General features: G+C 46.4%; 1 protein-coding gene across 1 annotated transcript in view; it reads right to left on the minus strand.

The window, feature by feature from the left end:
• KNL1 (kinetochore scaffold 1) overlaps positions 1–21656 on the minus strand; it is a 598022-nt gene that overhangs the window by 152488 nt on the left and 423878 nt on the right. The window contains exons 20-21 of the mRNA XM_085626857.1: positions 14909–15010; positions 456–556 (exon numbers count right to left, since the gene is read on the minus strand). Coding sequence (XP_085482983.1) covers positions 456–556; positions 14909–15010 — 203 coding nt within the window. The remainder of the gene's footprint in view (positions 1–455; positions 557–14908; positions 15011–21656) is intronic.

The following is a 21656-nucleotide window of genomic DNA, read 5'->3' on the forward strand; positions in this document are numbered from 1 at the left end:
ATTTAGACAAATGCAAAATAATTCCTACGTGATGTGACATCACGATAGGACACATTTAATGTATACAAAAATGTACCAGAGAAAAATGTAATGTGCAATAACAAACATAAAATCTAAAATTAAATCGATTTAAGTATCATAAATGTAGTTACTTGGTATATCAAGAAAACCATAAAATGCCATTTAAAGTGCATTGTGTGCATATCTTACAACTTTCCAATTGCAACCCATAACGATTTAATATACCATGAACATAAAAATGATCATGATGACTTTAAAATAAATGAGAGAAATGTTGTCCAAAACCAGAGCTTATGGAGTCTCAGAAAACTTGTATTTTATCTTTTAAAGTGTTTAAAATCCTTCACTTAACAGATAAAAATCATCTGAAAACTGATCACTCAATGCAAACCTGTTATGAAAAACTTTAGAAGATATAGGTTTAGGGTACTTACCTAAAGGTTGTCCAAATGTGACTGAGAGCTCTATCGATCGATGAAGAAAGGTAAAAACTGCACCTTGGTCATCCCAATCACCAATCTCCCACTCAGAGAAACTAATACAAGCATAAACAATAGAAATGCAAATAAAGTAGATGGACATTTTCAGCTGCACATCAGATGAAAATGGTTAAAAGCAACTAGTCTTCACAATAAACAATGTTAGAAACATCAACTTAAAAGAATGTCAAAGTCTAATTTTGCAATGTTGAGCACACAAACACACCAGAACTCTACATATTGAAACGAAGGAGTGGTTAATCACGTAACTGATTTCTGATGTACATCTCCACACAAGCAAAATAGTTCACTTACAAAATGCTCTCTGGCACCAATCAAGCACCCTGGAATTTGTAATTAAGCTTAAGTGTTAGAAATACCTCGCAGTACACTGGTACCAGTCAGTTTCACTGATCACCATGGGCCAAAGTATCATTAGTGCCCATGAGAATTATTATCTTCACCTCCAGAAAAATATCTTTAAGACTTAAATAGTGAGGCCCTCTCCAATGGAAGTCTTAACAAAACTTCTGGAAGAAGAAACAGTAGGGACTAGTCAAAGTCTTTCGGTAAAGTTTTTGCTGGTGGGTACTTTAACTGCAGATATCTCGTCTTTTCAATCTCCTCAGGCACCAGACTGGATCTGGAGAGCTCGACAGTAGAACCCAGTACCAATTGGTGGTGTCAACGGCATCCATCACAACTGTCTTGTCTCTGGAATTGACAACACAGATACTAATATAGGTGCCACCCCTGCGGGCTGGCAGCAGCTTATCACAGACACATTGCATGCACATCAACGCAGAGCTGCAGACAATTGAGGAATGGACAGTGCGCGAACACTAGCTTGGAAACCTATTACCTATCAAAAATCGAACACTTCGAATGGAGAAGGGGGCTGGTGTGAGGAATCCGAGGTTAGAAAGAATATCAATTGGAAAGAGCATTGCCAAAGGTGAACAACTCGTTTCTGAGATGGATACTTCTAATCACAGATTACTCACCTTTCAAAGCCAAAGTAATACTCTCACAAAGATGGTGGATCTTAAGAGTGGACTTTACACCAGGAAGTGTTGCAGGGCAGACTGGGATCTGAGAGTTGATGCAGCAATGCATAGTAAAGGTATGGACGGATGCCCATGAAGCAGTTTGCAGATGTCTAACACAGGACTGTATCTAGTCAAGGCCTTTTGCCTAGTAGAATGAACCAACGCATAGCACAGATTGAATCAAGGGCAATCCACCTTGACAAGACCTGTTTCTAGACAACCTTCCCTTCTTTTGCACCAGCAAATTTAAAAAAAGTTGATCATCCACCTGATGCAGTTTAGTCCCATCAGTACGAAAACTGATGGCTCACTTAGGATCCACTTGATGAAGTGTCTCCTCATTCTCCTTAGAGGGATTGGCAGAGAGGAGAACACAGGCAGCAGGACTGCCTTACATGAAAGGATGACACCACGTTTGGGTGAAACAAGTGCAAAGTATTATCTTGTCTGGAAAAAAGGTGGTATAGTGAGACTTGAGAGAAAACGTCTGCAACTCACTGACTTGCTGCACTGGTGTAATGGCATTAAGAAAGACCGATTTGTGTGGCAAAAGTCTCACGATGCAACTATGCATCGGTTCAAGGAGTACACATGAAAAAGGTAAAAATCAAAGAAATGTCCCCCTGTGTCATAATAAAAGGAAACCGGAAACCTATAAGAGCATCTTTAAGAAAGGCATCACATTGGCTTACTTAAATAAAAAGAGCTAGTCAGACAAATAAAGGAAGACAACGTTTTGATTAGTAACCTTTCAAAGTGCCCACAGCACTTGCAAAACTTTACAGAGCCAGAGATAAAACAAACAGAAGAAAATCTGACAAATTTGCCTGTAATGGGTTGAACTATACTGTTCTTTGAACCAGGCAACTAATTTTGACCAACAGCCAGAATAGTTGGACTTGGTGGACAGGATGTGAGCAGTCAGAATAACTTCCACAATTTCTGACAGAAGATCATAGGAGAAGATCATAGCTCTCAGTTGATTCTGCTCCATCTTCATTAATGGAGGTATAGGTTCTGTAGACTGGGATGCAAAACACTGCACTGATGATGGAAGAACAGGTCTAGAAATGCTGCCAAAGTGATGGGCATATACTCAGATTCATCAGCTCAGCATATCAGACTCGCCAAACCTATCCCCGGGCTAACAGGATGAGGTGAGCTCTGTCACTCTTGACTTTTCCCAAGACCTGAAAAATCTACAGCAGAGGTGGGAATGCATAAAGGCGGGCAAAGTTCCACCGAAAACGGAGTAAGGCCCTTAGAAAGACTTGAGAGGTAAACTCAAATCCACAAACACCGGACACTGAACATTCTTGGTGGTAACAAACACATCCATCAAGGCCACACCCCACTCAGCAAAGATGCCCTGTGCTACGTCCGGGAGCAACATCTACTGAGTTCTACTGCTCTGCCATTCAGGGATCCCATCATGTAAATTACCATTAAGATTGGAAATGGATCCTTCACAGCCTGAGAGTCTCCAGTCAGAGCAAGAGACACCACTCCACCCTATGTACTGCTGTACCACAAGGCTGTCAGGAAGTGGGCAGACCTGCCCTTGATAGAAGGCAGAAAGGCTTAGAAAACTAGACTAATGACGCACAGCTCCAGAAGGTTGATATGGTGTCACTGCTCCATAAGAGCGACAAAAGTCATATGCTTTACACTTCTCCCAAGTGACCTCACCAGCCCATAGTGGATGTGTCAGTCATGATCATCATTAAAATGACTTTATTCAGCTGTAAAAAAAATAACATTAAAGCACATATATCACAGATAGTCAAATTTATACTAGACAAATATTTAAAAAAAAGATTAAAATATTTGAATATGTTTATATCTGAATTCAAGGAAAGACACGACGATATGGCGGGACCGCTGGAATCAGGGGCACACTTCAGCCTATTAACTTCTACATACTGAATTAGAAGTATACTATGTTTACTTTCCGGAATACCGATTCTTTCCGAGAATAGTTACTGGTTGGCAGACTTAAAGTGGGACGTGCCACATAAGAGTATGTCCCAAAATATTTGCCAGATACTGGAGGCCTGCCGCCTTGCGTTTAAGGATCCACTTTTATTGGACGTGGATGCTCTACAGGGTTGAACATACTCCACACAGTTTATATGACATGAATTGTCCCTGAGAATTGTTCCCCACTAGCTGATTTGAAGGAAAGGAACGTACCTCACATGAGAATACCTAGGATTGCCTGGCCAATACTGGAGGCTGGTTATCTCGCTCTCCGGGCCCACCGGAAAAAGATGTGGAGGCCCTTCAGTTTGTGATTAGATATCTGCAATTTGGATCAACGGGACCTTTTTCCAGTGAAAAAAAAAAATTGTTTTCTGCTTTTACAACAATTTGATGAAACATAAGCCTTGAAGAAGTTACTTGTTGTAACGAAACACGTGTCGGCTGCCATCTTCATATGTTACCTAAGAAGACTTCAGACTAAGCTCGTTGTGTGTGAAATTGGTTCATGTTGTACTTTGTACTTTTGCATATCACTGCTGGAGTGTAACATTGTTGTTCGGAAATAAATAGGAATTTAAAATAGTCTTTCCTGTGAGTTGGTACATTGACTTGTAATCAAAAGAAATGTTTTACCATACATGAATGAATATATATATATAAATTAAGAGTGCCAGGGTGAAATTGTGTTAATTAAGTTTATCAGTGATTTTTTGGAATTTCACTGTAGGGACATCCATGGTAGTGGGGTGTCGGTTCTTTACCTTGAGAGGCACTAATACTGAGGATCTTTTCCTTTTTTCTTTTGCTGATAATTATGGATTTATCCATCCAAAATTGAATAGAATTGATGTGCTACCTTGTATACCATCACTACCTCACTCTTGTGTTAGGTTTATAATTTTATTTCGCAGGAAAATCCTCACTCTGAAATACAAATTCACATCCACCATAATAAAAGAAGAAAAAAATTAAAACTTGAAATAACACACATACAAAATAGGGATTTCAAAAATGAGAAAGAGCACATAACACGCACTAATTCATATCTTTAGCCCTAATGGCTCAGCTCCATTGAAGAAATTTGGCCAAGGCGCATAGAAAAGATTCCATGGTTTCGGTGTGTGGGAGTCGTAGTATTGGCTGATACTGATATTGGCCAACACTGCCTACATCCGGACGGTCTACATATAGGAAGGATACCATTTTTTATAGAGTGAATATAATCTGGGCAGAAAAAAATAAAGTGCAATATGTCTCTTCTGCCTGCAGGCATACCAGCAACACACAGTTTGCACTAATGTTGTAATGCCACTTTGAGGTAAAAGATAACAGGGGTAGACTACCATATTGCAATTTAAGAATTAGATTTCTAGATCTCGGGGCAACCAAATCAGGAAAGGGCTCAAATTCTGCATGGGGTTTGCAAAACTACATTGTGAGAACCATAGTTCATCCTTTGCATATCTTTCTCCCACTTTCATTTCCAAAAGGTCCTTCAGTGCTTCCCTTGAAAGAGGTGGAGAACAGTCATCCCAATATTCACCCAAGCCAAGATGTGTCAGTCTCTACTGTGAGGTCCAGATGAGGCAAAGAGAATGGCCTTCCACCTGTTAGGATATCCTCCGCCATCCACCACTGAAGGTCCCAGGTCGCTTCATCCACAATACAGAAGTTGCCCAACAGGTACTCCAGTGTTGCTTCCATTGAAGACAAAGATTCTACTGTAGGGATCACATATGCCAACAGGCAAGATGCACCATTAGTATATGAGAGGGCAGGAGACCAAGAAGATGCAGAACTATACCACCTTGAATAGGGGCTTTTGCTCAAAAACATCAGAATTATTGCCTTTCCACACAACACAGACTCGTTCTGAGGAAAGGCCCTCAAAGACCATGTTTCGAAGATGGGCCTTATGAAGGGAATCCTTTGCACAGACTGAAGTTGACATTTCTGTTTGTTGATGGAGAACTCCAGAGTGGACAACAAAAACTGCTACAGGTATACATGTATCCACAACATGCAAAGATGGGCTACAACCATAACACCACGTTGGGGAACATCCAAGGAGCAGAGGCAAGCACAAGGACAGGATGGTGAATTGGAAATATTACAGTCTCACAACAAACTATACACATCAGTGGGACTGCAAGATTGGCAAATGAAAATAAAAATCCTGCAAATCTAAGAACATCCTCAAGTATTCAAGATCCATGGTCAACGGACCAACTTGAAAATTTCTATCCTGAGGAAGGTGTTAAGAAACCTGAGATCCAGTATTGGTGTGAGCAATCTGTCCTTCATGGGCACCAGTAAGTATTAAGTAACCAAACTGGATATCTTGAGGGACCCACTGGTCCGAAGTAATTGCATGCCAGTCAGGTTAGCAAAAACAAATTCTATCCACAACGGCTCCTAGAGGGCTGGCAGAGGGGAAACTAAAGCTGCTTTGTAACAGCTGCAGTAGGCAGAAAAAATGACTTGTGCATCTGCACACGTCCTTTACCAAATTCCCTTCCTTTAGAGACACTAAAGATCTGGCCTGGTTGTGGAACAGGTTATGAGGAATACCACCGACAGTAGGCGAGACTTCTTGAGTGACCTTGAAGTTTTCTGTATTGTCTGTGAAATTGGATAACAGGAGAAAGCAGGCTCGAAGATAGCCATTGCTGTATTGTCCTTAAATTGCCCCAACGCAGAAGCCACTTTCTCACCACATAGCCTTGCTCCAACCGAAATTGGGATGTCGCTGGAAATACCAAAATCTATAGCAGAGGCAAAAAGCAACTCGGGGAGAAAGTTAAAGCTGGTTAGATCCTATGTGAGCAGTTAACTGGACAAATGCTGCTTGTTATAAAAGACTGGCCGGATATGGAGTCCAGAGATAAGATGACAGTTCTATAGGAGAGGAGTCACACAAACTAACTTAAGACTATAGGAAAAGCAACCCAAAGATAAAGAGGTATTAAGAACGGCCATGGCTGGGACCGTCTAGTCATATAAAGAAAATCAAAGTTGCTGCAAAATAAACGGTGAAGCGCATGAACAAAGTATACAAATAAAGAAGGTGAAAAAGTAGTGTGGGCTATATGGGCTGCACTAGTAAATAGGTCCTCAAAATCTGATATAGCTCACACTTGACTAACTACTGAGCGGTCAAATTTCAGAGAAAATAATTTCTCTTCTAATAGCTAAGATAGTATCAAGGAGCACACTTATATTTAAAGCAATTCAAATGTCAAGTACAATATAATCTCTTAAATCATGGAATTAATGAAACATGTAGACGGAGTGTTGCTAGTTCTTGAATTCAGTTATGTTTCTTTAATTTTCACAATCGGAAGAATGAATACATGCATTAGCCCATCCAACACGTTTCATACGTAAAAGGACTTCATCAGGGTTAAACTTGTTCTTCTTATAAATTTATTGCTGCAGATTCCTCACCTTTTTAATAGATGTCAGAGCAGTACTTATGGGGAAGAGGACTGTGGATGGACTCAAACCAGGAAGTTCTACAGAACCAAGCAGGCAAAGGGCCCTTCTCGACAGACTTCGCTATCCAGACAATAGTGCTTCATGAACATATGGAAGTGCACTGACATAGCTGCCGGGCAGAAGCCAACTCCATGAACTCTGCGTGCTAACGCAGTGTTAGCAGCTTTGGTCCTGGTGGAAATGGCATGCAGACCTTCCGGAGGCTGCTCCTCGGCCGGTGTAATAGCAGATCAGACAACAATCCAGCATGAGATGCTATGCTTCTGCACAGCACTGCCTTTTCTTGCTTTGGCAAACTGCACCATGAGCTGATCATCTATCCAGTGGTCTTTGGTGCAATCGATGTAAAAACTGAGCCTTCTTAGGTTCCAAGTGATGGGGCCTTTCCTTCTCCTCAGAGGGGTGAGGTGGAGCATAGAACGGAGTGTTGGATCGGCCAGCGTGGAACGGCGTCACAACTTTTGGGGAAAGGATGCCCTAGTACGCAGAGCCAGCTTGCGAGGTAAGAAGGTGGTGTATAAATCACAAAGTTTGATGCTCAGTCTCATGCTGTGCTGTAGTGATGGCAACTAGGTTTTTATGGCGATAAGCCGTAAAGGACAACTGTTTAGGGGCTCGAATGGAGTACACATCAGATACTCAAGGAAACATTGAGGTGCCATTGGGGCACAAAAGACGACAGGGGAAACATGTTGCAGCCCTTTTAAAAAAATGCATCACAACAGGTGATTTAAATAAAGAGGGCTGATGAGGTGACTGTAAGAAGGCAGAAAGGGTTGAAAGTTAATTGAATATGCTACTTACCAGTATGCATCTGTTCTTGGCATGTAGGGCTGCTGACATTCATATCTGTGCATAGATCGCCGCCTAGTGTTGGGTCCGGATGATTGCACATTGTTGTCCTGGAAGAGTCCTCGAAGTATCACGAGATAGGTGACTCCTCCCCTGGACCATAGTGCGCATGGGCATCCTCTCCATCCTCAGATTGTTTTTCGCCATTGTGGCAGTGATGGAGTAGATACAGTAAGTGATGACCATGCTATACAGTAATTCTGAGTGCTGCAGCCGCTACAGGCGCCGGGGAGGAGGGTGGGCGATATGAATGTCAGCAGCCCTACATGCCAAGAACAGATGCATACTGGTAAGTAGCATATTCAGTTCGAGGCATGTGGGCTGCTGAATTCATATCTGTGCATAGAATACATAGCAGTACCTCCATTAGTGGCGGCTACCCGTGCCAGCTGCAGCAGTCTGAAAAAGAGTTTTGAGAACAGCCTGTCCTACAGCTGCCTGCTGTTTTGAGTGTACATCTACACAGTAGTGTTTGGTAAATGTATGTATAGTGGACCATGTGGCTGCTCTACATATTTCGTGTAAAGGAATGTTTCCTAGGAAAGCCATGGACGCCCCTAACTTTCGTGTTGAGTGGGCTCGTGGGGGAATCGTTAATGTGCGTTTAGCTTTTTGATAGCAAATTTGAATACATTTAACGATCCATCTGGCTATACCTGCTTTGGAAATGGCGTTGCCCTTGTGTTGTGGAGAAAAGGCAACGAAAAGTTGTTTTGTTTTCCTAAAGTCCTTAGTTCTGTCTATATAGTACACGAGGGCCCTCTTTACATCTAGTGTATGGAGCATTCTCTCTGCGACATTCTGTGGATTTTGAAAGAAAACAGGCAGTTCAATAGTTTGATTCATGTGAAACTGCGATATCACTTTGGGCATGAATTTGGGGTTGGTACGTAGTACAACCCTGTTTGCGTGAACCTGTATGAATGGCTCTTGAATGGTTAGTGCCTGGAGTTCACTAACTCTTCTTAACAAAGTGATTGCCACTAGGTAAGCTACTTTCCAGGTGAGGAATTGAATCTCACATGAATGAAGAGGTTCAAAGGGTGGACCCATTAATCTGGTGAGGACCAAATTGAGGTTCCACCCCGGTGCCGGTGGGTGTCTTGGGGGAATTACTCGTTTGAGTCCCTCCAAGAAGGCTTTGATGGCAGGCACTCTGAATAAAGAGAGGTGCTGCCTGTTTTGGGGATAGGCTGCTATTGCGGTTAAATGGATACGTATTGAGTTGTATGCCAGATTGCATCGGTATAGGTGTAAGAGGTAACAGATGATGTTTTGAATGGATGCGTCCAGCGGGTTAATGTCATTGTTGTTGCAGTAAATGACAAACCTCTTCCATTTAGCCGCATAGCAAGCTCTGGTAGTGGGTCTCCTGGCCTCCTTGATGATATCCATACAGTCAGGTGGCAGGTTTAGGTAGCCAAACTCTAAGACTTCAGGAGCCAGATTGCCAGGTTCAGCTGTTGCGGATCTGGGTGCTGAATTTCGCCATGGTTCTGCCTTAAAAGTGCGGGTTTGACCCGCAGCTTTTGATGCGGCACCGCGGAAAGTTCTAGAAAGGTGGTGTACCATGGTTGGCGCGCCCATGTGGGAGCAACTAGGATGAGTGTCAGTGAGTGTTGTCGCAGTTTGCGTGCCACTAGCGGTATTAATGGCGCTGGGGGAAAAGCGTACGCAAATCTGCCGGACCAGTTCATCCATATCGCATTGCCCAGTGACTGTGGATGTGGGAACCTGGCGGCAAAGCTTTGGCATTTTGCGTTTTCGTGTGTGGCGAATAGGTCTATCTCTGGATGACCCCACTGTAGGAAGTACGGTTTGAGTACTGACGGGTGTAGCTCCCACTCGTGCATCTGGTGGCTGTGTCTGCTGAGCAGATCTGCCATCTGGTTGTCCTTGCCGGGGAGGTGTTCTGCCATGCGGAATATGTTCCTCTGAATGGCCCACTTCCACATGCTCTGAGCCAGATGAGACAACTGCGGAGAGTGTGTTCCTCCCAGCTTCTGTATGTAGTACATGGCAGTCATGTTGTCCGTCCGGATCAACACGACTTTGTTGCACAAGTGTACTTTGAATGCCTTCATGGCTAGGAAGATTGCCATCAGTTCCAGAACGTTGATGTGCATCTTCTTTTGTTGTGTCGTCCATAGTCCCTGCACTGTGTAAGTGAGTACATGAGCTCCCCAACCCTGGAGAGAGGCATCCGCTGTCAGTATTATTTGTGGAACAGGCTCTTGGAACGGTCGGCCCTTGCAAAGGTTTTGTGGATTCCACCAATGCAGAGAGTTGTATGCCCGACCGCTCACCAACACTAGGTCTTTTAATTGCCCGTGAGCCTGATTCCATTGACGGGCCAAGCACTCCTGAAGCGGGCGCATATGTAGTCTCGCGTGCGGGACTATGAAAATGCAGGAGGCCATAATGCCTATCAACTGCATGAACACTCGCGCAGGAAGGGAGTGTTGAGGTTTGAACTTTGAGATCAGCAGTTGCATGCTGTTGATCCTCACTAAATTTGGCTGAGCTGTGGCTGCCAGAGTGTTTATGGTCGCGCCGAGTTACTGTCGTACGTGTGCGGGTTGGAGATGTGATTTTGGGTAATTTAGTGAGAATCCCAGACTGTGAAGAAGGTGAATGGTGAGGGACATGTGGCTGGCACATTGCTGGGCTGACTTTGCCTGAACAAGCCAGTCGTCCAGGTAAGGGAAGACGTGAATGTGTTGTCTCCGTAGATGTGCAGCCACTGTTGCAAGGCATTTGGTAAAGACCCTGGGTGCTGTTGTTACTCCGAAGGGGAGAACTTTGAACTGATAGTGATGCCCCTGAATAGTGAACCTGAGATATTTCCTGTGTGATGGGTGTATGGGTATGTGGAAATACGCATCTTGTAGGTCCAGTGTGGCTAGGAAGTCTCCCTGACTGCGTAGCGGGAGAACCTGCTGTAGGGTGAGCATATGGAAATGCTCTGAGAGAATGTATTGGTTGAGGGGTCTCAGGTCTAGTATAGGTCTGAGTGACCCGTCCTTTTTTGGGATTAAGAAGTACAGAGAGTACACCCCTGTCCCCTGCTGGTTGACGAGCACGACCTCTATTGCACCTTTTTGCAGCATACTTGGCACTTCCTGCTGCAATAATGCCAAGTGCTCTACGGACATAGGACGGTGCTTTGGCGGTATGTTGGGTGGAGTGGACGTTAATTCGAGACAGTAACCGTGCTGGATAATGTCCCTGACCCACCTGTCTGTGGTGATGGTTTTCCACGCTGACAGGAACCGTTGGAGTCTCCCCCCGACAGGTGTTATGTGGTCGGGGGGCAGGGAGAGGGCGTCACTGTTTGTTTTTGGAGGAGGACCTGGTGTTGCCGTAACCACGACCTCTGCCCTTGGTGCTGGAGCCACGATATCCACCTCTGTTGGTTTTATCATAGGTACTTTGTGTGCCCCCTTTAGTGTATTGCTGCTGTGACCCCTGACCTCTAGCTGCTCCTCTATTCCCGGGGCGACGAAAGGAGCCACTACGAAACTGCTGCGTCTGCAGAGCCCCCATTGATTTCGCAGTGTCCGTGTCTTTTTTAATTTTCTCGAGGGTAGTGTCAACTTCAGGGCCAAATAAATAGTCTGGGTTGACCGGCTGATTCAGGATATTGTTCTGAATTTCTGGCTTGAAGCCTGAGATTCTCAACCATGCATGCCGTCTGAGCAGGACGCTGGTGTTGATCGCCCTCGCCGCTGTGTCGGCTGCATCCAGTGCGCACTTGATGGATGCATTGGTAAGGAGTTGTCCTTCTCTAATGAGGATCTCCGCTGCCTCTTTATATTCATCTGGCAAATGTTGGAGTAGTGATTCGAGTGTGTCGTAATGGGACCTATCATAACAGGCCAGGAGTGCCTGTGTGTTGGCAATGCGCCAGATGTTCGCTGCTTGCGCTGCAATCCGTTTGCCTGATGTTTCCAGCACTTTGGACTCCTTGTCTGGGGGAGGAGCATCACCTGTTGTTTGTGAGTGGGCTCTCTTGCGAGCATTAGCAACCACCATGGAGTCCAAAGGTAACTGACCCCTGATGTACATAGGGTCTCCGGGTACAGGCTTGTACTTTTTTTCAATCCTGGGGTTGAGCACCCGTGCCCTGGTTGTTTCCTTAAAAATGTCTTTGGCAGATTTGAGAACCCCTTTCAACATAGGCAGAGTCTTGACAGTTCTTTCGGAAGAGGCGAAAGTGTCCACCAAGAAGTCTTCTTCGACAGTGTCAGAATGGAGTTCCACTCCATGATTGGCAGCAGCCCGTTCTATGAGGGCATTAAAGGCAGCAGTGTCCTCTGTGGGAGAAGTCTTTACGTTATAAAGCTGCGTGTCATGGGTATCTGGTGCGGTTCCCTTGTCTGTGGGGTCATCCCATGCTTGATCTGGGTCTTGCAGGTGATCATCAGGATCGATATCCCCAGGGTAGGTGGTATCATCCCCTACATAGTCCTCTACTGCGTCCGCCTCTGAAGGCGTCGGAGAAAATGACGGTGGATCCTGATGGAAGGGTTGAAAGTGTTCATGAAGCACTGGCTCTGACCCTGCCGGCAATTTGTGTTTGAGAGGAATTTTATAGGAGTCCAATCCCCTCTCTGGCGTGATTTTCCGCTTGGGGAGCATCAACCTGCCAGTGTTGGCGTCGATAAATTGTGGCTGTGAAGGCTCGAGATCTGTTTGTCCAGTGGATGGGGACTGCGTCTGGCGGACACGTGTCCAAATCTCGAACAGTTTCGGCGCCGTGGGCGGCGGCAACCCAAACGTGATGTTGGTTGGCGCCGAGGGTGCTTTGGAAGCCTTGTGCGTGTCGGGACCCGACGTAGAGTGGAGGGCTGCCCGTTCTCTGATGCGTTGCAACGATGCCGAGACCTGTTGCACGGTGAACGCAGATGGCTGTTTGGAACCGCTCGGCACCTTGGAGGTAGGCGTTGAAGCGGCCCCCGACTTCTTTGCAGTCATGGGGTCATCGATCCGAAGGGAGGTATCGACGCTTGTTGGAGTCGATGACTTGGCTGGCGCCGCCGTCGTAGAAGTCGACGGGGTGGCCACCTTGACTTTGGTGGTTGGGGCCGATGTCTTCGGTGCCAGGGGCCGAGGCGCCTTGTGGGGTCCGAGGGCCTTCTTCTTCGGCAACCGTATCCGCTGCGGTGTGCTCGGCACCGAAATCCCTTTTTGCGTGGTCGGAGCCGATGACCTTTGCCGGCGCCGAAGGAGTGGAGGTTTGAGGCCTTCGAGCCGATCACAACCAGTTTCACTTTCGGTTTCGATGGAACTGGTGCGGTGGATGGTTTCGGTTTCGCTGAAGGCAATCCAGTCGTCTTCGACAATAATGGCTCTTGCGAGACGTTCGAGGCCGGGCCTGAAGGCGGGGCCGAAGAACCTTGAGATTGATCTCGGGTAAGGCCCGAAGGCGATCCCTCGACCTGAGCCTCATGACGACGTATTTTGTCGGCCTCCGTATCGACAGGTTGGCCTAGCTCCTCGCTAGAGCTATCTTCCTCGGCCCCAAAGGCCTCATCGTAGTCTCCTACCTCGTCGATGACTTCTTCCCTCTGAAAGATCACCTCATCGTCGTCTTCCGATCGGGAATCGTGTTCGGAAGCGGGGCTGGAGTCCACTTCTTCCACGCTCTCGGCGTCCTCGGTGCTAAAGATGTTGGCCGGGGCAGGCGCCGATTGCTGCGCCTCTAATCTCGCCGCCCGTCGATTCCGGAGTCTTCTTTGATCGGAATCGGGCACAGGCCATACATTTCGACTCATCGTGATCCAGTGAGACACACATTTGTTGCATACCGGGTGGACGTCGATGTGTGGGTATTTCGCGTGGCATAAAGGACACCGTTTGAATGGAGTCCTCGATTCCATCGTCGATCGAAGTTCGATGTTCGGACCAAACGGATCCGAAAAGCTGGAAGAAGGTGCTAAAGCAATAAAGAAACTAGACGATACCGAACGGGAACAGTACCGACGATAACTAAAGGCCTTTTGGCCTTAAACTGAATTTTCCTAACTTGAGCTAAGATAAGCACACCCGAACCCAATGGCGGAAAAAAACAATCAAAGGATGGAGAGGATGCCCATGCGCACTATGGTCCAGGGGAGGAGTCACCTATCTCGTGATACTTCGAAGACTCTTCCAGGACAACAATGTGCAATCATCCGGACCCAACACTAGGCGGCGATCTATGCACAGATATGAATTCAGCAGCCCACATGCCTCGAACCTTTAACTACGGCCAGAGAAAGTCTGTGACGGGCAAAAGATAGAACAAATAATAAAACAGACAGATTGACCTAGAGGGGGTCAGTCTGGCAAGCACTGCACCAAACCACAAATGTCTCCCAACAGACTTCACAGCTGCATGAAAAAATGCATGCAAAAACTGATTAACCACAGAAAGAGTAAAATACGTTTAAGGGTCCAAAAGGCTGGAGAAGTCAGGCTATGACTGATGAATAGGTAGTAAAAAATCTTTAACAGCGGGCAACAGTCTTCAAAAGCATTAATGTGAAGCAAGATAATGATCCATTCAATGGAAAATCAACTGAACAAGTGTGAGTAAATTATGTTGCTTGTATCACGCGAGTTGTAATAACGGTCACCACTGCCGACCTTGACAAGCAGGAGACTGAGCGAATCCCATGACAGAAATCAGACAAACAAAAGGATTCAGTCCTTCCATCTAGCTCTTCCCTCTGTCCCGCCACCCATGTATCCCCGGGGACTTGCCCCGGTACAGCGCTCTGTAGCTAGCAAGCACACTTTACAAATACCAAAATATACATCCATACATGGATGCCAATATAGGGTTTCATTACTTTAAAGTATAAGAGTGAGACAGCTTTCCAATTTCAGCAACACACCACCTGCTCGCCCTATTGCTTTAAGTGAGGCTTTAAATGCGAAAGGCACTCTGAAATAAGTACCTCCAAGCACAATATTTTAATCAGGCTCTTGTGAATGAAATGTAACTTCTTACATATGTTCCCCCCCTTACCCTTTACCTACTCGTATTCAGAGCGATATTTGACCATGTGGTTTGCTTTCTTCTTTAGACTGCTTATCTGGGAGAGTAGGGCCTGCTTCTGTTCTTCTACGCTGAACAGCTTCCTATAAACATTAAAACACAAATGGTAAATCCAAACAATCTTAAACGATCCAAATGTTAACACTCTACCATCTCATTTGTTCAATTAACAGTACTGCATGGGGGGCAAATATATTTTGATCTTTAGAAATGTTCAGGTTTTGCTAAACAATACAATATTATTAGAAATGTGAAGAAGGCTAAATCTTCAAACAAGCGTGTGCTATCTGATGTAGATTTTGCAAGTAGGATTACAATCTAAGGTGAAGAGCTGGCAGGTGGTTACACAACACTAATAAGAAGCTGCTTATGGATTCCCTACCTCCTTGCAGATACTTTCATACTTAAAATGTCACCTGAATTTAAGCGAGAAATATTGAAATTACACCCACAACTGGACGCCACGAGCTACTACCAGCCTTCGGTTATATATGAAACCTTGGTTCCATTAATCAAGTGTACTGCCACCATCCGAACAATGAGCAACAATGTGAGGAAAGCTCCAGGGGAGAATCTGCAAGGAGATGAAGGAATTCACAAGATAAGTTCTTGCACTTTGTGGTACATCTTCGACCTGTTGATAATGTACGCCAATAGTACTGCTTGAAACACATCAAACCAAATAGACTACAAAAAGCTAAAGGGGGTTTAGTAGTTGGCAGCAGGCCAACCGTCATGAAGTGGTTCATACATATCTCAAAAGAGCAGCACCACCCCCCTCACCTGAATGTTATTTGAGGAGGAAGGTTCACAGCTGTTCCTGTAATATTGGCTATGGTACCGCAGCACACAAATCATTCACGGTTTTAGCAAATTTGTCGATTGTCAATCAGTTTGGTGACCATTTTATGTTACAACTAGGGTTGACTTCCTGACTTATGTAAATTCACAACAGAACTTTGGAGTAGGTGACACTCTAGTGTATGTATCCTGTAACCATATCTAAGGGAACCCTAGAAATAAATCTACAAAAAAGGGAACAAGCTATTCAGCTCCAGCACAATGCTCCATGTATCAATCTTTCGGTAAAACGGGTGTGCAGTTCCTCAAGGCAAGAGAAGTGCAGAAGATTAAAACTGCAGGAAATGGAATGTGCTCCAATAGGAGCATGGGCCCTCACATACTCAAATGGGTGTAATGCTTCATCTTGGGCTAGCTCCCCATCGGGCCAGTGTTGCAATGCCAGACGGGGACCCACTGGAGGCTCTTTGCTGGAAATTTTACTTAGCCGTCTGGTAAAGTGGGGGTGTATATGTTAGAGTATGATGCATACAGTGGTAGTAAAGAGTGGGTTCAAATAGGTGTGGTGAGGCTCAGTGTCAGACTATTTAATGATTGAGCTCACCAGCCTAATTAATATTAAAATGCTAATTTAGGATTACAATGGTCCTAGAAGCTTGGTAAGTAAATTGGTCTAAAACAAGGCCAACATGTTTCTCGCCTATATATGTCAGAATACTATTATCCGGTGATCCTTCAGGACCCAAGTAAAAAACCTACACTACATTCTGACTGAATTCAAATCGAAATCATTAGTGTTGGAGTAATCAGTCACACAACAGGTCAAAGAGTATTATTGTACCATAGCTAGTGCAAAGTAACCTAGAACATAAAAGAGGGACAAACATATCACATATATTGTATGTTAGTTTAACATTGGCCAACCAAGTTCATGCGTAAAGGAATAAGACTGCATTCCCTCGAGGCGATCAGCATCTCGGAGCAAGAGCCGCCTTGGAAACACTAGCATGCCAAACTGCTGACATTGTACGTTCGGCAGCGGCAAACCGATCTAGCCAAGGCTCTCCTCACTCTTGAAAGAGACCTTGCACCACCTCTGGATGGCGACGCCATTTGTGATCCGCTAGCCATCGACGGCTGAGTTAATCATCTCTGGTGTTCAGAGAGGCCGCCAGATGTTGAACCATCAGGGAAGTGCCTTTATGTATCAGCCTAGTCCAGAGACGCAGGGACTCTTGACAACTTACCCTGTCTGTTTCAGTACCACATGGTAGTGGTGTTGCCCGTGAACACCTGCACCAGTCTTCCCTTGATCAAAGGAAGAAAGGGTTCAACACTAGTCGAACTGCCCAGAGCTCCGACAGGTTGATATGACGCCCGGATTCTGACTCCGATCTTCACCTCTCCCAAATGGCTGCACTAGCCCAGGAGTGAAGCATCCGTCACTACAGGCAGCTTCAACAGGGAAAGGGAGAGGGATTGGCTGCTGACTCAATCGTGGTTCGTTAACCACCACAGCAGCTCTTTTGCAGTCCCTTTTGAGATCTAAACATGTTGGTTTGATATCCCTGATGCTGTGCCCACTGTGACTTCAGTTCCAGCTGAAGAGCCTGCATATGACAAGGGGCGCAGCGTACACATGGGGGTAGAGCAGCAGTCATGTAGATGCTGTAAATATGCGTATAAACTGCAGAATTAGAGTGCAGAAGCAGTAGCACAGCAGGAGCAAGCGGGTGCACGAGCACGGCCTTAGAGCGCAAGCATGAGCATCTGCATCAGGAGGGGAGCACAAAGTGTAGTGAACAAGGGGCATGTGTCACCAGCAGGATGCAAGAGGCCCAACAGCCTCAGAGTCTCTCACTGAAATCCAGGATGGAGGCTGTATCATATCCTGAACTCGCTGCTCGGGAGGACAGGCCCAAAATTGCACCGTACCCATAACTGCTCCGATGAAAGGGAGCATCTGAGAGGGAGTCAGGTGAATGAATGAATGATTTATATAGAGCTGGACTCACCACCGAAGGGGTATCTCCGTTCTAAAGTATGACTTTGGCACGTTGATCGTGATCTCCAAAGTGCGCAGGAGGTCCCCCATAGTCTGGAGGTGGGATACGAATGCCTGGGGCGAGCCTGCCTTCAACAACCAACCATCGATAGGAACCTCGGACCTCCACAGATGTGCTGCAACCACCGCCATCACCTTGGTTAACACCCAAAAGGCAATGGCAAGGCCAAAATCAGCACAGCACAGCACATTAAAAGTATACTTTGACCACCTTGATTTAGAGATAAGGCCTGTGGGCCAGCAGGATGGGGATGTGGAAATATGCAATCTGGAAGTCCAACACTGCCATCCAGTCTCAAGGGCACACAGGACTTGAGCTAAAGCGAGCCTTTTGAAATTCTCCCCTTTCAGGGAGAGGTTGAGAATGCACAGGTTCAGGACCGGACGAAGGCCTCCATCCTTTGAGTACCAGAATGTAGCAGAAATAGCAACCACAACCTACTTCTGATGCCCACACCTTCTTGATGACTTCCTTGGCCAACAGAACTGACCCTTCCGGACGTAGCAAGGAGAGATGGTCCTCCAACAACCTGTCATGAGCAGGTGGTATAGGTAGAGGGGTTTCCAGAAAGGGAATGGAGGAGCCCCTATGGATTATCTGTAAAACCCACCTGGTCGATCTTATCGACTGCCAGTGGCGACATATGCTCCCCACTGGGTGCCGTGTTGGTAAAAGGGCCACCTAAATGGGTTTTGAGGCTGCGGCTGCTAGGGGGGATAGTGGACTGGTCCGACCTCTAGCTGGTGGTCCCAGTTAGTTTGTGGGAACCACGTCCGTCACCATATAAAGGCTGGGCAGCATGTTGGCATTGGTGGCTGGGTGGGAAAAGATGAGGCTGGTAGCCCCTTCTGTAGCCACGAAAGGGGTGAAAGGCAGACTGGTTGGAGAGGGGCCATTAACAGGCCTCAGAACCTGGCCGTAGCTCTGCTGCCCTTGAAGCACTCCAGCATTGAGTCTGATGGTTCCCGCCTGTTTGGCGAGAAGGAAAAGGGCTAGTCCATGAGCAAGGCTTGCACATCTGCCAATAAGCCTGTGATTCTCAGCCAGGCGAGGAGCCTAAGTGCCACCAACAATGTCATCGCTCTGCTCAGCAAGCCGCCGTGTCCAGTCCACATCGGATGGTGAACTTCACTGCATCTCTGCCATCTGCAATTGCCTGTGAGAGTGACTCAGGATTCATCAGAGACATGGGCGGCACTTGTGCAGCAGCATCCCACACCGTTTGAGGACAATGTAAGGTCCAGGACCTCAGCTGCCCTTCTCTTCACCACTGCGAAAGAGGCATTTCCCTCCGTAGCCACAGTAGGGGGAGGGACCAAGTCTTGTGTGGTGCCCAGACAAGTAGCATTCTCCAGTTAAACCTGTTCTTTTAGGGGGATTGTGGTAACCATAAGGTTATCCAGCTCCTCCCAATCGTCCCCTCTCCAGCTTGAATGCTATGGTACCGGACCGGGCATCGGGCATTGGGTGACGCCTGTGATCTCCATGTAGGATTCAGGTATAATGATGGGGACTGAGCCACCAATGGGTGTTGGTTCCAGGAGTAACGGCACTGAATTGGGCATTGCGGACGATCGCGACTTCGCAGGTGTCGACACTCTGGATCCAGAAATAGATCCATAGGGCCTGACTAGTGCTGAGTGGATCCTCTAGTAGGAATCCAGTGGGGTGCTCCCAAACCAGAGGGGCCCAAATGCGCTCCAGAGGGGTCAGGCTGCTCAAATATGAGGTGCATTGCCTCATAAAATTGAGTTGGGCGGGGGTTGTTCAAGGAAAAGCCAGGGAGTCGCGGAGCAGACCCTTGCACAGGCTCCACAGATGATCACGGCTTATAGTGCCGACACTCCCACCCCTCATCCGATTATTTGGACCAGCGCAAAGAAGTCAGAGTGCTACCACTTCTTAGCTTTCTTGTGCTTACGGAACTTACCCAACAACTTTGATTGAGAAGACTATTGTCGGAAGTGGCTCTACGAGCAGTCCAGGGACCTTCTGCACAATGGATTGTGAGCGTTGTGGGGTTGTCTTCTGGCAAAAGCCCTTTTGGGCCCAGCTGGTAGGGCCTCTCCTCCTCTTTTGTGGAGTGAGGAGGAGCAAAGAAATATGGTAGAGTGATGAATTCCTGAACATGGAAGGGAGTCACACATATTTAGTGATAAGGTCAACCGAGTCAGCAGCACCAATTGTTTGGGCAAAAAAAAACGGTGTAGGGTTGTTGCATTAGAAATGCCAGAAGGTCATGCATGTGACTAGCTAACCATCACAAAGAGGAAGACAGTCTTTAAGGTCAGGAAACTCAGCAAGCAGCTATGCATTGGGTCAAAATAAAAGATGCCAAGACCAAGTTCAGATTTCACTGTGGCATCACAAATAGTTTGGGAGGGAATGTGTGTGTCAAACCTTTGAGAAATGTAATCAGAAAAGGCAATTTAAACAAGACAGGCTCCTACTAGACCCCATTCTAGGAAAACTCACGTCTACTATCTACCGCAAGCTCATAAATAATATGCCTGACCCTCTAGTGTCCCTGCGGGAGAGGTGGGAGGGGGATATCGGAAGCCTGGAGGACGAGGATTGGCAGGATGCCCGGCAAAGCCCGTGCAAAATTGCAATCCGGACTAGGTTCCGTCTTGTGCAATTAAAAATCTTGCATCGGGTGTATTACCCGCGAACCCACCTATTCTCATGGGGCAGGAGCCTGTCCCCCCCCCTGTGTGTGAGGGGATGTCAGGGGGAGGGTACATTTTACCATATTCTATGGGAATGCCCGAACATAGTGCCCTTCTGGACCAAAGTAGCACACACAATGGCAACAGTAGTGGCAAAACGCAATATAGCCAGTTGCCAGGCGCCCCCATAATGGGACCAATGGCTACGAGACTTGGACTGGTGTCAGAGGGCCGAGGAAACGATCTACAAGTCCAGGGGATGTGTTAAGAAATGGAAGGTGTGGGGGCCTTGGCGGAAGTATCGAGCCATGCGGGTGGGGTTGGGCAGGGGGAATAAAGGTAACTGGTCCATTATGTTGTCAGGTTTGCCTTCCAATGTACGATGCAATGTTGTTCTCCTACATGCCAATTGAACACTGCTGTGTATTGTATGAGACCTTGAGCAAAGTTAATTAAAAGATTTTCCCAAAAAAGAAAAAGGCGATTTAAACAAGGAAGGTTGGTCCGGCAAACACACAAATAACTTTTGCTAGTGTCTACTGCAAGGCCATGCTGGCCCAACGATAAAACAAACAAAAGGACATCTAACTGCTTTGCTTGTAAAGGGTTAGTCTTTTGAACGCCACACCAGGTCACAAATATATTTCAGTTCCTATCCTAAATGGACTTTGTGGCTGTCAAACAAAGGCAATTGCTGCTGCTCAGTCTTCATGCATGGAGGTGTAGACTGGAGAATGGAGGTGGAGGACCATGCTCTTCTGGTGCGACAGCAGGTTCTTGCAACGTGACCGCCTGAGCCAGAAACAGATGCTCATGCCCAGAAGGGCATAACACTCTCCTGGCCCAATATGGCCCCAGAATGTCTTGGGGCCTGGTAGTTATTTTTGTTTTTAAGATCTCGAGGCGGGGGTGGGGACGGGTCTGGATGAGTCCTGTGTATTATTCCACCTGGAATGCATCTCCTAATGAGTGTTCTTGTGGAAAAATGAATGTGCAGAACCTTTGACACTGCGCATTGTCAACGGTGGCGAAAAGATCTTCCCAGGATTCTCCCCACTCTGTGCGACCCCAGGATCCAGATGCTATTTGTGGTCTGCCATATACTGACTGGCAAGTTAGTCTTCTCTGGGATTCAGAGACCCTGCGAGGTGGCTCACGATCAAGAAGTACCCTGGTGCTCCAACCACCGCCAG

Source organism: Triturus cristatus, chromosome 9 (assembly GCF_964204655.1).
Source record: "Triturus cristatus chromosome 9, aTriCri1.1, whole genome shotgun sequence".
NCBI classification, from domain to species: domain Eukaryota; kingdom Metazoa; phylum Chordata; class Amphibia; order Caudata; family Salamandridae; genus Triturus; species Triturus cristatus.